At 27.0% G+C, this 16,508-nt stretch overlaps 1 protein-coding gene across 2 annotated transcripts; it reads left to right on the forward strand.

Moving 5' to 3' along the window:
* Positions 1-1,298: 1,298 nt before the first annotated feature.
* Positions 1,299-13,686, forward strand: LOC145848241 (uncharacterized). Of its 2 annotated transcripts, XM_082953848.1 has the most exons (9): positions 1,299-1,542; positions 1,921-2,125; positions 2,522-2,784; positions 4,397-4,529; positions 4,609-7,299; positions 7,551-7,582; positions 7,741-7,863; positions 11,817-11,983; positions 12,329-13,686. In XM_082953848.1, exons 2-9 carry the CDS (start codon positions 1,926-1,928, stop codon positions 12,494-12,496), a joined length of 3,777 nt encoding a protein of 1,258 aa, XP_082809974.1. In that variant the 5' UTR covers positions 1,299-1,542; positions 1,921-1,925; the 3' UTR covers positions 12,497-13,686. The 2 variants fall into 2 exon arrangements, 1 of the variants encoding a protein (XP_082809974.1); XR_014371818.1 differs by lacking the exon at positions 12,329-13,686 and having other exon boundaries at positions 7,551-7,581; positions 11,817-11,956.
* Positions 13,687-16,508: the final 2,822 nt, after the last annotated feature.

Raw genomic sequence — 16,508 nt, forward strand, 5'->3', positions numbered from 1 at the left:
CACTTAGTATACCAACATTTGAAACAATATAAAATTTTTAAGTTAGGAAAAAAAAACATAAATTTTATTTATTTGTTTTATAATAGATGTATTGAAACTTTCTACTTATAATATTTAGAATTGGTAGTTAGGTGTGTCAACTATATTTATTGACTGTATAAGATTTAGTTTAGATTTAAACCGTTTTTATTTGTACATAGGCCAAAGTTGAGGGTCAAAGTCTTTTAAATAAAAATCAACATTGACTCTTTAATTACACCTTAATTAATGATTTATATGTCATTTAGTAGAAAAAAAGAAAATAAATTAACTATTAAATATAGTTAGTTTTTCAATACTTTGAATAATTACAGATTAATGAACTGAATTTATTTAGAAATTCACTACAGCTAGTTTTTGTTTTTTGAGCTACACTCCTCAAGTTTCTAGGAAGTTTCTCAAAAAATAGTTTAAAAGCTGTGTTAAAGTTATTAATTTTTTTAGTAAAAAGTTAGAATTAAAAAAAAAAGTTGTTTATAAAAAAAAACTTAAGTAGTTCTAATCTTAGAATGATTTTGATTTTTTTTTAAGATTAAAATAAATAAAAATATACATCAATTAAATATAATATAAAAACTGTTTTCTAAACAAATTTATACTAATAATAGGTTTATTATATACTTTAGAAATAATTAATATTAGTCTATTTTATTTTAATTACATATAACTTATATAATGTTTGTCTTGTTTTTTGTTTAACTATAAAAGGCTTTTAACTTTTATGCGTTATGATTTTATTTAACTTTTATTTAATACAAAATGTAAGTTGACTACTATTGAACTTTGAATTATACAACACTTTCAAAACAACTAAAAGAGGATCCAAATTAAAGTTTATTGTGATTTTTAACTACTTTCTTTGTACTGTATCATTTTGCCTTTTATTTAATAAATTTAAAATTTTTTTAACTACAACTTGAAAAGACTATACTTTTTTATTATACACTCAAACAAACACTTCAGTACTAATGTACTTTGCACGTTTGGTTTAACTGATTCAGCAGTTTATAGTGACTATGTCTGCCTGATGAGTCCTAATGAGGACAAAACCAGGTTGCATACTGGAACATGTTCTGTTGTTTATGGTTGTGTGGTGCAGTCTAGTTCTTATTAAACTATAACTTATAATACATAAAACTAAAGTATTTGATATTATTATGATGGTTACACCTGATTTAATAAAATACATCTGAAGTCTAAACGAGTAGATTTAAATTTTTATTTTATCTGTAAATCAATGGTAAAGTTTTACAGGGTTTTTTAGTAGCTGAACTTCTGTGTTCATTCATCTGTTAGTTTTTGTAAGCACAGTCCAACTGTGAAGATGATGGTTTAACTTGATTTCAAGTTAAATTACAAATATATCATTTGCAATTGCATTTGAAAATGTTGATGACTTGCCTTTGGCAATTGTTTGATGATCTTGAACATTTTGACTACTAAACTTATTTGTTGACTGACGGTTTTGACGATTGACTGTGAGGCCAGTTTACCTAAAAACAGGTAATTTAATTTAGTGTGCTTATTTTCAAAGTTTACTAAGCAATATACTCTCAAAACTATTTGAAATTTATAAACAAAGTAATTTAAAAAACGAGTTTTGTACACTTATAAAAAAATTAAACTTGGAAACTTAATTAAAATGTATAGTTTAAAGTTATTGAAAACAGTCTTGTAATTCCATAATTACTATTTCATACCTATCTCTCAAATGTTTTAAGATTTATGTATTAGAAATTTAGAAAGTTGGTATAACTATTCTAATTCATTATTTACCAGGTAATTTTTTAAGAATGAAGTTTAAGATTAATAGTATAACAGATAAATAAGCTAAGTGTAAAGTTTATACATAACAATGGAAATAAAAAAATTAAATTACAGTTACAATGCATGTTATGGAAAAATTGACTTTACTAAAAGCTTGGCTTTCAATGGAGCTAGAAAAATTAGGTATAGACTGCAGTAAGCTGTATGCTCGTCACCTTCTTGATATTTTCTTAAACTCTGACACCTACACTAATGATTTGCAACTCAATAAAAGAGAGCAAACAATATTCTCTTTTGCCAATGATTGTTCAAAAAAGAAGTTAGCTTTTTCAAATATTTTTAATCTTTTTGTTATATGTTTCAAATGATAAAATCTATAGTTAGCATAGTTAAAAGAATTGTTATTTTGAATTAAAATTCAAGTTTATTAAAAGTTAATTTTCAAAGTATATAATATTGCACTTTTAATATTTTGAGAAAGTTCCACTATATCTAAACAGTTTTAAATTAGAAAATATAAGTATAATCTTTTATTATACACTACTACCTTTAAAAGCGTTTCCCATACTTTTTAGTTTAGTGTTTTTTTTTTTTTAGCTGTTTAGTCTATATTAAGTTTAATTGTAAAATATTGTTTAATGAAACTAGCCGTAATTTATATAGAACAAGTTTTAAGTATTTCTGAAAACACAAGTATAATGTTTTAAACTATCAGCAATGGTAAAAGCGGAGGGGGTGGTGCAACGAAAGCGTGGAAAGGTGGTGACTCGTCATCACAGTCATCATCATCTCCGATCAGCAGCAACCAACCACCTCTCACCACCCAACTTCCCACTAACCACCATGATTGGAAGAAGCAGGAAGCACTGAACTGTTTGCTTCGTGCTTCTCATGATGATGCGTTGCAAGATGATGACTTTGTTGATAAGTTGAAGAAGTTTATCGAGAAACTTCACCTGTCGGTTGAAAAGTTAACTGGTTCGTTGTTATTGGGGTATTTGTAACTAAGTTTAATGTTTAAAAATAAGTTAGTTAATGAGACACGTATAGATTTTTTGTGCTATAAGATCCACCTTATGTTTACAAGTTGATAGTTTTGTTTATTTGATATTTGCTGCCAAATGTATTTGAAATGTTAGTAATTACCTAGCAGTATTTGTAATATAAGAATCCAGATTTGTTTTTCTTATAGATGATGTGCAAACTAAGATACTAAACTAACTTTATTTAAATCTATCTCCTTTTAACAACTTTTAAGCTATTCTCTTCAGCAGCCAGCTAGTTATTTTACAAAATCTAAGTAAATCAGAATTGTTCTTTGACTGAAGTTTTTGAATTTGTAATATGATTAAAATTATATCATAACAATTTAACTTTTTCAAACTGTTTGATAAATGTTTTTTGTAGATTAAAATTCCTAGTATCGTATCTCGGGAAGAGATACATCATAAATAAAATTTCAAGTTTCTCAAAAGGTTTCAATAAGAAAATTGCTGTTCCTATTGTAAACTGTATACAAAAGTTACACTATCCAATAGTTTTTTTTTTGTCTGTATTTTGTAACTTATTTTCATATAATTATTATAAAATTAGTATTTGCAAAAAAAAAGTAGTTGTAATTTGTAGTCATCTCGATGAAAATATAAATTTGAAAACCTTTATTCTATATGAAAGTTAATCTGATTTGATTTGTCATTAAATTAATTTCTCTCAAATTTCATTGATAAAACCTTGTAAAAGTTTCTATACCACTACATTAAGTTAAAATATTTTTTATTTAATTTAAAAAATAATCTTAATTAGATTAGTATTTCAAGTAATTAATATAAAAAAACTAGAACTCTTAAAAGAAACAGTTTTTTATTTTTTATCAAAACACATGATTGTTGTTTAGAATGGTTTTATCTAGTTTGTTTATGGCGGTTGATTTTAAATTTTTTTTTTCTAAATACATAAAAAAAACTTATCTACATATGACATGTAAACTTGAAACATCAAAACATATTAAGTTTTCTATATATCATTAAATCTTCGAAAATAGCAAATAAATAGTTGACAAATTACTGTATTAATCAGTTAAGCTTGTTGCTTAGTTTTGTATAACCACCTGCATTTTTTAAACTATTTACATTTATTAGATTATAAAAAGTAGGGTTTTAACTACATAGTTTATTAAGTTAATAGATTTAGCTTGATTTTAAAAATTGTTCTTACAAAGTGTTAAGAAACAGATAAATATAAAATTATCTTAAACAAAGTTATATGCAGATTAAAATCTTATATTTTTACTAAAGATAAAATAATAATAGACATTATGAACTTAGTTTTATTTAGTTTTAACACTATATTCTTGTACAAAGGCTAGTGAAAACTAACTATAATTTCATTTACTTCTTACGTTTATCATAAATTGTTTTTGTTTTATAACTTTATTTAAAAAATTAGTCTTACTGGGAAAACACTTTTTTTTCATTGTAATACAGAATACTGGCAATCAGTCAGTTATTAGAAACAAATAAGTTATTTTAAATTACACAATTTTTTTGTGTATGTTTATGTTTATTTAGTGACATTAAATTGTGCAAAACAGAAATTAAAAAGGAAAAGCTTAAAAAGAAGCCCAAAGAAAACTACAACCAGGCTTTTCCAAACTCCTTAAACTTCCTACCAATGAAAAAAATAGATATATGCAACTCTGCTTGGAAAAACTATCAAATTAACAAGTAAGATTTATTTTAGAAACTAAATTCCAATGCCCTTGTAGTTTCGATATGTTATTTAATTATACTTTTTTTTTAACAGAAAAAAAGATACTGGAATAAAACCTGCATTCTCTCACTCTAAACCAAAGCTTGAAGTTGTTTTGAAGAGGCTTAAGACTCGTATCAGCCCAGGTTCAAACAAAGCGCTAAACAACTCTCACCGCATTTCTACTAGAGAGAGGCGTCATCCTTATGTTAAGCAGAATGAAAATAGTATTAAGCAACACAAACAGAATTTTCACAACCATAAAAGAAATAACAAAAGCAAAAACGAAATTAAAAACCATGGTAAAAAAAAGAATTCATTCTCAAAAAAGTCATCCTTGGCTAAACATTATTTTACGCGCTCAACAAAACTTTCTTTTCCCAAACAAACTGTTCAAAACAAAAAATTTCACCATAAAAGTGACCATTCTTCTTCTGGTGATCGTTGGAACTTGAACAAGAAGTTTACTGAAAAACTCCAACTTGAAACTTCCCAGAGTAATATATTAGATGATCAAAACTTTGAGTTATTGAAATTCAAGAATCTCAGACCTGGTGATTTATTTACAAAAGAAGAAACCTCTAGCATGTTTATAAACAAGCTAAACAGCAGAAATGACGAAAATAATAATTTTTATGATTTTGAAGATAACTCACACTTTCCAACAACTTTTCAAAAAAGTAAAAAGTACGTATATCCTAGTCATAAAATATGCAATAAAAAGGAATTAAATCCTTGTAAAACAATGTTTGACGTTTATTCTGGTAAAAGTAAGTCTGAATACGAAGTTTCAAGTCATTATTATTTACCTGAGTCTATCAGCAAAGAGTTGGACAACGTCTCTGATTCTAGTAATATCACACAAGATAGTCCTATTGTTAGTAGTGGTATAAGCAAATGGTATCGTGATCCCAACACTGGTATTCTTAATTTTGTTCCTGCAGAGAATAGTTCTTTTTCGTCTTCTTCTAAAGTTTGTAATGATAAAGATCAATATTGGAAGTCTTGTCCCTCTCCTAGCTTGTGGGACAATGAGTATGATACTAAAAGTGTTGGCAGTGACGGTAAAAGTGGACGCGCTAGCAAGTTAAAAACTATTTATAGCAGTTTTAACAATTTAAGTAATATAAAAACTACTAAAACTGAAAGTATTTGGACTAATACCAATTCAGTTTTAAATGAAGTGAAGCATGATCAGAATACTTTTGGAGCTAGTGGAGACCATGCTGAAGACAAGACTAATGTTTCAAATGTTTTTTACTGCACAGGTGTAAAGCTTGATTCTAATCTAAACCCTTTTACTTCTCAAAGCAGTAAGAATTTGCTCAAACTGGAGAATGACTACTATGCAAATGGTCATAAAACTACCTTCAGTGATGACTCTGAATCAACTTACAAAAAATGCAATAGTCTGTATGAAAGTTCTTGGGTTAATGGAGCATCCACGATGCCTGACAAGGAAAATATCTGGAGTAACCCCAATGATTGTGGCGTTTTTGGTAGTTTTTTGTACAAACACCAAAGTACACCTTATGTTCTTGAGTCGAGTAAAAATTTTTCTTCAAATCTAATAAATGATAGTAAGATTCAAAGTGACATGAACAATTTTGATAGTCTCAGAGTATCACACCTAAATAACTCTTTCAAAATAAACAACTGTGAGCCATGGTCTAGTTTAGTAACTTACAACAAACAAGCTGATAAGTTTAATTTTGATTTCAATCCAGAAGTCTGTGGAAAAGAAAGTAATTGTGAGTATTCCAGCAAAGCTTCAAATATCTGGAATCAAGATTCTGTATGTAGCGCCTTTACAAGCGAAAACTTGAGATCTTCAGCATCTTCGTCAATGATTGACTTTGAAAGTTGTTGGTTAGACGAGTCTGCTATATCTAATGACAAAACTGTAAACTCATTTTATTCTTCAGTGCAGGAAAATTCAAACAACTTTTCTTCTTTTGCTGAAATAAAACAGCCAAACTTACATGATTCAATAGTTAGTCGACACACTAACAAACAATTAAACTTGACTGGTTTAAGTGAAAAAGACAAAACAGCAGATCATGACAATAGTTTAGGCTTTACAGCAACTGAGAGCTGCACTAACGACCAACGTGATTATATTCTGAAGCTCGTTGTAGATTCCGTTTTCGATGATGAAACTGAAAAAAGAAATTTACCATCGGAAAAGGATTCTGCTAAAAGTAAAGACGCAAGCGTGTGGGACTACAGTGTTTACGATTCGAAAAAAGAGGAATTTTACGAGCAGCAGCGCGAAGACCGAAAAGACATTAATGAGTTGTTAAGCTTGATTAACTCCAGTGTTTTAAATATGAACAACTTGACTTTGAGTGAACCTTTGACTAAAGTTACTGATGTTAAACTTGAAGAACCTGAAGCTCCCTTGAAAATTGAAAGTGAAAATCAATGGAACAGAAATGATATTACTAAGGAGCTGAACAACTATGTTCAAAGTTATATAGTAGATAGTAATTGTAACGAAAGTTCTGAACACCATCCTAACATCAATGCAAATTTTAATAATGAGATTAATTGGATGTCTACTTTCTATCCGTCCACATTATCTAATTGCTACAAATCTACCCTTGATAATAGTTTTTCGTCATCTATGAATATTAACAGTTCAGCTGGTATTTGGATAGGTAATCAAAGCACTAAAGAAATTTGGGCGCCGACTATTAAGAAAGAAAATGGAAATGGTTACGAATCTTATGAAGATAAATTTATGTTAGTTCTACTAAAAATTTTCTTATTTGATTTGTAATTTTTGTAAATGATGTAAATTCTTTATTATTTAAGTTACTCAGTATACTCAATGTAAATTTACCAATGTAATGGCTAATAGCAGTTTGTTATAAGGCTTGTTTGTATAAATTGTGGTGTTTAAAACAATCAACTAACTTCAAACAAATATCTGTGTAACTATATTTCTATTGATATAGATAGTTAAATTTAAATAATGTTTTTTTCTTCTACAGACCTGTGCCCTTCGATGAAACTGAAGCTAAAAGTGAGTTTCTGATGGTTACTTGCTGTATAAAATTTTTTAGTCATTTTTCTAAAACTATTTCAAACTTATTTTAAGAAGTTGTCAATAACTTATGATTTTTAAACTTTTTAAGTTACCAAAAAAAGAGCCTAACTTTTTATATAAAACAACTTTTGTAGAAAAAGTCACAATTCCTGACTGGTTCGACATTGAAATGGTAATGCGCGACCACCAAAACATCAATGTTGAAGGAGTTAATTTCAGTTGTGCTAGATGTTGGTCTAACGAAAACATCGAATTAGGTTAGTTATGTTTTCAAAATAGTTTGAAAAATGTTTAAATTCTGTTTATAACTAAATATAACTTATAAAGTTAGTTTGTCTAATTTGATTAAAGTTATCTTTTATTTAAATTTTGTTTATATCTAAAATTTGTTCTTTTTTATTCAAAATTTATGCACATTCGAAGCAATGTGAGCTATGTTATGTTTTTCATTTAGTTTTGCTGTATATAGATATTGAAATATTTTTCAATTTTATACATTTTATTACTAAAATAAAATGATTATAAATATTGTTTTAATGTAGAGTATTTTTTATAAATATTTTTATATGCAGAAAGTACTACTAGAATAGGTGGTTTATAGTTTATTTTTATTAGTTGACAAAAGTAGATAAATATTAAACTTTAAAATGAATCATTCTTAACAAAAATTAGTCATTAAGTAGTATGACGTTCACAAAAAGCAGTTTTTGATAGTAAATTTATCATTAACTGTGTGATAAAATATACCAATTTTTTAAATCACATTTTTAGTAATTAGCAAGCTGCCACTTGAAAACCGTTGTTTTAATGTTTAGCTTGAAAAAGGTTTGGGCCATTAACATAAATATTAGCTTAAGATTCAATCGCGTTTAGTTACATAATTTGTTTAGTTTTCCATTCTCATTTTATTTTCCACCAGTTTCTACTCTAAATCAACTCAGCAAGAATTGGTTTGTTTACTTGTATTGCCCTTTAAGTTTCACACTGTCGAGTCAAACAAGGGCGACGCCTTCTTCCCACAGTGACGTCATAATCTACTAGCTGCTTTCCGCGCGCGCATCACCGAGTTTAAGCCACATCGAGCTCCAGTCAGCGAAATGTGCCGCCCTTCCATACATGAGTAAGCGCGCAAGGCTGTTTAATTTTTTATATCTCGCGAAAGTGTGCTCGCTCTCGCAGCCCAAATCGATGTGAATTGTAGTTTTGCTTTACGTAAGGTGGGCTGCGCGCTGCCATTCTCTTTCTATTGTGACGTGCGGATTGTTTCAAACGTCTGCCTACCTTTTTGTTGTAGCTTAAATTCAAACTTATATTTTTGTCGTGGTAATTGGGTTGTTTTTAATCTTTTTTAGCACGTTTTCGGGCACATTTTGAGTTTGTTATGTTTTGAAGTTCATTTGAATTGTTATGAGAGTTTATTTTATGTTAAAAATTGTATTAATATTTTAAAATCGAAACTGTTTTAATGATTATTCTGATATATCTTATTTAAATTATAAACTATGTTTTAATTTTAAAAGTTTTAAGACTATTAGTAGTATACTATTTAAAATTAGCCCAAAACACTCGTGAACTGTTTTCTGTAATAAGACAAAGATTGGTGACTTTGTATGCTGTAACAACCTGTTTGCTTATAATCCTTTGTATATTTCGTTTTCAAACAGCGCTTGATCAAACAACTTAGGTTTAATTTTGTTTTTAGATTATTTTAGTAGATAATATTTTATAGTAGGAAGTAAGTATGCTCATGACAGCATGTGTGAGTTGCATATTTTGCTGTGCTATTTAGTTTCCGCGTTGCTTGATAACATAAACAAGCTTGTTGCAAACATGCATGTTTACTTGTATAAATTTGCTCCAAAAATAAACTTTGATGTAGTTTGTTTGGCTTTAGTATTTTTAGAATAAGTTAATTGCTTTCGATATTTTGTTTAAATCTATATAAAAGTTAAACTCTGTGATGTATATTTACATCTATCTAAATTTATATATATTATTAAAAAAATTATAAGTAAATAATGGCTTTAATAATTTGTAAGAATTTGAAAACAAGTTATGCTTAGCTAACTTTCAAACCGTTATTATTTAATATTTTTATTGATTTTTTTTTGACATCTCCCATAAAAATAATTAATTTAATTAAAATTCTAACTAAAAGTTTTTATTTTCTAATAAAATTACAAAAGCTAGTATTTCTAAGAAGAACATCATTTATTTGTTCTAGTTGATAAACATAATAGTTAACTTAATTTTAATAAAGTTCTAAATGTATATTATAAGCATATGTATTTGGTTAGAAGTTAAAACTGTTTACCGTAAACTAATCCTTTTTTTACTTATGTAGGAACTTGTAAATTCTAGTAAATTTATCCCCAACTATTTCCAATTGTTCAAGCCTAAATGTAGTAGACGTTTATAGGTATTGTAAGTGCCGTCAATTGATATTATGCAATTTTTATAACATCATGTTAAAGTGATACTTAACTTATCTAGAGAGATTTCTGTCTTTGTCGAAATGTTTATTTTTTGTCTACGCTACTAGTTTATCTATTGGCTATGAATTTACTTCTTGCACAAGTTTATTAACTGCCTTACAGACTGTAAGTTATATTCTACTTGTTCGCCTAATTTTACTTGATTTAATTTAAAAAAATTCAACGGACAAAAGTTGAATAAATAAAGCTTCAATAATTGACTATTTGTTAGTTTTATTTAAGCAAAACAAACTCTAGACGCTTGAGATACATTTTTTATGTATGCTTTGTAGTGCCTATACTTTGAACTTCTCGTGAGTTGTTTTCATTTACTTCTTTTCTCATAATTTTCAAAAAATTTCCTCTTATCTTTGCTTGTTTTTTATTTATTTACTCCCTTTAAGTTTGTCGTTTGTAGTTTTAATTCCTAAAACTTTCTCTTGTTTTTTAATACTTATTTGCGGAACTAGTTTTTATAAGCAAAAAGGTTAAGTGAACTTAAGGGATTAAATTCTTCTCATAAGTATCAAATACTTATGTAAAAAATATTTTCTTATTTTAAAGCATCATTTAAATATAATATTTAAAGAAGTTTGAATTTTTTAAATTAATTTCGGGCCAAAATAGCATAAATTTTCTTACAGCTACAAAAAATTATTAAATGAAATAAAATTATATTTTTTATTCACCATATTGTAGAAAGTAAATTGTAAACATTTATTATATCCAAAATTTTAGTTTTTGATTTAATATTAAAAAACTTATATTATCATTGATTTACATATAAACTTAACATATTCTCATGGTAACCTACTTTCTTACGCAACGGCATGACAAAGCCAATGTTTGCATAGTAATTCTAATTGTTTCGTTTCTCTTCAAAGTCTATCGAGGCGTCTGTACTTCTTGAGGTTTTCCATTGGTATTTAATGCGATAATATGTCTAAAAATCAATTACTCAGTCGTATTTATATTGTATTTGTTTTTGAATTTGAATAAACGAACGTTCGTATGTAAAATTTATATGATGCAATAGAGAAGGACTTAAATATAAGTATGTATGTTTTTAAGTCACACGATATTGAATAAATACTTCATAAAAATAATATTTTGTGTTTTTTACGTTTTAGTCTTAAATACGATTTTTCACAAAAGTTATCCTTTTATATTTGAAATTTGTAATAATTCTTTTTTTTTTCAAAAACTTGTATCTTTTTTTTTTTTAATTTTATTTTAAGAAGCAGTTAGTTAATAGTTTTTATAATAAGACTTAAATAAATAATTTTTAACGTTGTACAATTAACAATAAGATTAAAAAAGTTTAGCCAGTAAAAAAATTAACATCTAAATATTTTTGAAAGAGACAGTTTAAATAACTGTTTTGACAAATCAGTACTGTCCCTTTAATTTTCTTGCTAAAATTAACAATTTACAGTTAAACTTAAAGACAATTAGGCAATTTTTACAGCAATGTGTTGCTTTTTAACATAGACAAGTATGTTTTTGTAAACGTCAAATCTAGTAAAAATAAATGTTTAAGTAAGCTGTCATTATTTTTTTATTAAAACCTGTAATCATGCCCATAAATGGGTACTTGACACTACTAAGTATCTCTTGTAGTTTTTAAAAATCAAAGTTATTACAATTGTAAAATGGCAACAAAGATAATAACGAAAGGTGAATGTTGAATTAAGCAAACAAACTCGTTTTCATTGACAATGTTAATCTTTCTGCAGAAGTGAGTGAGATCATGCAGGCGAAGATGGAAAAGTACATTGTGTCTTGCAACTGCAGCAGTGCGAAGGAGCAGGAAATGCCGGAACTTCGGATGCTGGTGAAGGAACTGAACCACCGGTTCGAACCTCCTCACTCTCCCACTAAACCAACATCGCATCGTAAAAAAGTAGAGTTTTTTTTAACTTGGTTTGATTGTTTTCTTCAATCGCTGTGTTGTTATAGCACGGTATTTCAATAATTTGTTCCTTAAGTTATATTTTGTAATTTGTTTCTTAAGTCTATTCCTCAAGTTATATTTTGTTTTTTCAACTGTAAACTTGAAAAGGTAAGTTGGTATACAAGTTTTTTAACTTAAATGTTCCATAAGTAAATTTAAGAATGCTAACGTTTAAAAGTAGACTTTGTACTTAAAATTACACACAGGCATGTTTTACACAGAAGCATCAAAATTGTAGCTTGGCTTATAAAACTTAAAATAAATTTCTTTCTAAATCAATAATTTTCGTCCCAGAAAAAGCTCGCGGAGAAGAGCACGCAAACATCCCCTAACCAGCAACTGAGGAGGCGAGGGCAGCAAACATGGCTGGCAACGACCAGCTTCGAGCAGCAGATTCGTCTGATTGACCGGAGCTTGCAGTCGGAACTCTCCATCCGCCCCCACAAACCCAACTCGCGTTGATTTTTACTAGCATACGTAAATATCAAAGTTTGAAAATTGTTTTTTTTTTGTACTTTTAACGATTGTTCAGTGGTCACCGCCCCCGTTTGTTCACCCCTACTTTTCCCCCTTCTCACTTTATTTATTGGTTTTCTGTATCTAATTTATCTAAGAATATTTAAAATTTCATTGTTGTTTGATTGTTGTTTTTTAATATCTCATTTGGCACCTCAAGAGATATGTTGTAGTCTGCAATCGTTAGTATATATTTACTTATTGCTACCGTTGCAGACTGCTGTAAAAGTCTTTGTTTGTCTTTGTTCTCCTTGTGTTAGCATTTTAACAGTTAGTCTTTTCTTTTTACGTCAAGTCTTTTCGTTTAGTATTATATTGTAGTGGATGCTAAACAATTTTTTCACTTGATTGCATGGCGAAGATTGAATTTTTCTTGCGTCATCTGTTATGTAAATACTTGCATAATGAGGTATACACTTTTTAATTTCAAGTGAAAACGGTACAGGTTTGACAATTAATGTTTATTGTAAACGTTTTACAAGACTCTTACCAGTTTTAAATAACTTAATTGTTTAAAAGTAAATTCAAATATGATATCTGAGTAGGTCATACTTTAACCATTGTTTCTAAATATGGTTTATAAGAATGATATGAGGCGAATAACATCTTGCCTGTGTAGATATGTAAAATATTGTATATATTTGAACCCAGTCTCAGTAAGTTGAGGTCAAATTTTGTAAATATCTGAAACGCTCTTCTTACAACTCGCACTTTCCCCTTTTCGCTCCGAAACTTCTATTGCTCTTTCTAAAGCCTTCCCTTCATTTCTTTTGTTTTCAATTTGAAAAAAAATCTTTTCTTTTAAATGCAGTTTCTCTATTGCATGTTAAATTTTAAGAAAAAAAAAGTAAAAAACATAAAAAACCTAATACAAAAATTTATCAGTTGTCATTATCTTAATTCTTTTCTATGTTTGACAAACTTCATTTATTAAGACATTTTATAAAAAGTGAAAAGTTATCACACAAAAGTATATTAAACTGTTGATTTGAAATTAAACTGTTTTAAAACATTGATTATAAATTTCTAAAACTTGTCAAAAACAACTAAATACTTCTTTTTTTTTGCTGAACAGTAAACGGTTAGATTTATAAAGAACATAAATATTAAACTCTTGTAGTTTGTTAATATCTCTAAATTTCTAAATAACTCTGAAATATTTTAAAGCCTTCTGAATGCTTTTTTCTAAGTTTTGCCCACTGTATTATAATAATTTTCAGTGTGTTTTTATTGTAAATAACAGTCAAATGTAAATATGAAATAAGTTTTTATAAACTTCTTTTGTTAAAATATCAAATTCAGTTAAATATTCAAATTATACGTTAATTCAATAACTTCTTAAGTTGGTAATTTCTGTTAGTTTTCTGGTTATGAATAAATGTTATCCGGTAAACTGTGTTTTTATTATAAGTTAGTGGTAAAAAAGCAATCAAAGTTGTGTGTATAATCAAATTAATTGTTTTTTATATAAAAGTTGAAGCTTTTAATAAATATAATTATTTCAAAAAAAAATTGAATTTACATAAATTTTTGTATGTTATAAGTTATTAAAACAATTAGATATCTTATAGTTGATTCTACTTAGTAGACAGATAAAAAACTAATGAGGTTCAAGTTGATTATAGCCTTAAATACGTCTTTCAGCTAGGTATTAATTAAGTCTTTCGCTAGGTACGCACTTCCTAGGTACAAAACTTATTTTTAGTTGAAAAACGCTGTTTTCAAAGAGCAATTTTTTTCATTTCAATTTAAAAAAGCAAACTTAAAAGTAATAATACATGAGTATTTTAAAATATATTATGCTGTATTACAATTAAATAAATAAAAACTAAATTAACTATGAAATAAGTTATGAACGTACAAATTGTATATCAAATCCAATATCTAAAACAAATATATTACAGTTTATTTATTTAACGAAAAATGTAATTTAAGTTTGCATAGCTAATAGTTAAACTATAGAAAAAAAAAATCATACAAAATTTAGATAAACGAAATGATGAACGGTGCAATTAGCATTTACATACCCAATGAATGAAGTATAAATGTAAACAGCGATATAAACAAAAGTAAAGAATATTTCATTTGAAACATACCTAACTATTAAAACATAAATTTAAAAATAAGCGAGACTAGTGAAAATAAAGAATATTTCAGTTGAATATTTTTTACTTGATGCTTTCGAAAACATGTATGTTAGTCTAGCTTGTCGTTTAGCAGCCAATTTTTGTTGCTTTGCTTTTAACCCTAAACTAATTACCTAAAAAAAACAATCGAATAAAAGAATTATGAAATCAATGTTTTCATATTTTTTTTTCAATCTAAAATTAGTTATTACAAATTATATGTCCTATGTAAATTTTAAAGGTAAAAGGAAATATTAGAATATAAAACTGTTTTGGCTAATTATAAATTAAATAAAGAAATACTAACATGTAAATACAAACATTAAATAACTACTCAAGACTTCTAAAATAACTCAACAAATGTGTTTTGTTTTTATGATAAAAGTTTTAATTTTGGATGATTTTGATAATCTTTTGTAAACTTTAGTGGTTTTAAGCATCTTTGTACTAGGCTTAATGTAGGTAATTAAAGACCAAGGTTTTCTAGGTACGCACTGTGTTCAAATTGCGTACCTAGTTGGCAGGTTACTGTAAAGGGTTTTTAAATAGTCTCGCTCTTGCTTATGAGGGTATAAAAAAGTTAAGGCTTATTTAGTTTTAATCTAATAATTTTTACAGCTTAGTATTTTTTCGAACTTTTTAAAATAAATACGCTTAACACTTTTAGTAAATATTTTAATACATAGAATAACAATTTCCATAGAAGGATCAAATCATTTTTTTTTTAATTTACAAATTCTGTTATGTAAAAGTATAAAATAAACGTAGCTTTTTAAGTATTAAAAAAATCACTTAATTTTCAGATACAGTAAATTTTGTTTAAAGTTTCCATATAGACTGAAATTTTTTCATCGTCAGTTTTCTCGCAAGTTAAAAAAGTATACCTGCTTTTATATTTATTGCGCTAGGAAAGTTAAATTTTCAGCGAACATCCGTCAAAAAACTTAAACATATTAAGTATTGAAATTTCGAAAACTATTTAGTATTGAAATTTTAAAAACTATTTAGGTAGTTTTAATTTTAGAAAATAAGGTTTAGTTTTTCTTATCATAAAGTTTCTTTTAGTACAATGATTTAAACTAGAGCTGATTAACGCTCTATATAAGTTTGCTAAAAAATTAATCTAATTTTTGGCCAGAATTGTCAAGTACAAACTATCTTATAGAAAAAGTTAGTTTAAAAGGCCTGCATTAAAGAGTTAAAAATGAGTATTTAAAAGCTAAAATTTCTATTTAATTAATATTAACTTTTTTTGAACATTTTTTTCAACACTTCAGTTGCAATACTTTTAAACCAAGATCAAAATTAACTGTTACTTAATAATTTTGTTTAAAGATAATTTTGAAAAAAAATTGATCTAAAGTTTGCCCACCTTTAGGTTAAACATTAGTAACAAATCTACAGTGAAAATTTGTAGGTAATTGGTTAAAAAAAGGATCGTTTTAAGTGAAACTGTCTTGTGTTTATTTTTGCCTTCAGTTATAAACCTACAAAAATCACCAACCTTGATTGCTTAAAAGTTTAAAACAGCTACAATAAAACTTAAAAATAAGACTTAATTGTTTAAAACAAGGTAGATTAAATATGGCCATAGATAAAAGTTAAACTTCAAGATTTTACTGCAACTGTGTGACTAGTTATATTCTTATAGCTTTACCTACACTTTGGTTTGTTTTTGGTGACTTAAGTTGTTTTTTACTTCTAAAAAAAGTAAACATGAACATTGAATTTATATAAGTAAAGCAATAAAGTATCAAATAAGTATTAAAAAATGTTATAAATCTAAGTATTCAACAACTTGTATTTAAGTAAAAATTGTAAAATGTTAACTG

Source organism: Thalia democratica, unplaced genomic scaffold, assembly GCF_965202585.1.
Source record: "Thalia democratica unplaced genomic scaffold, ktThaDemo2.hap1.1 HAP1_SCAFFOLD_1309, whole genome shotgun sequence".
Classification (NCBI taxonomy): Eukaryota; Metazoa; Chordata; class Thaliacea; order Salpida; family Salpidae; genus Thalia; species Thalia democratica.

Coding starts and splice junctions, on each gene's coding strand:
- LOC145848241 (XM_082953848.1), top strand. CDS start 1,926: ATGCATGTTATGGAAAAATTGACTTTACTAAAAGCTTGGCTTTCAATG. Junction 2,126..2,521: donor AATGATTGTTCAAAAAAGAA/GTTAGCTTTTTC, acceptor TTAAACTATCAG/CAATGGTAAAAGCGGAGGGG. Junction 11,984..12,328: donor CAACATCGCATCGTAAAAAA/GTAGAGTTTTTT, acceptor TTTTCGTCCCAG/AAAAAGCTCGCGGAGAAGAG.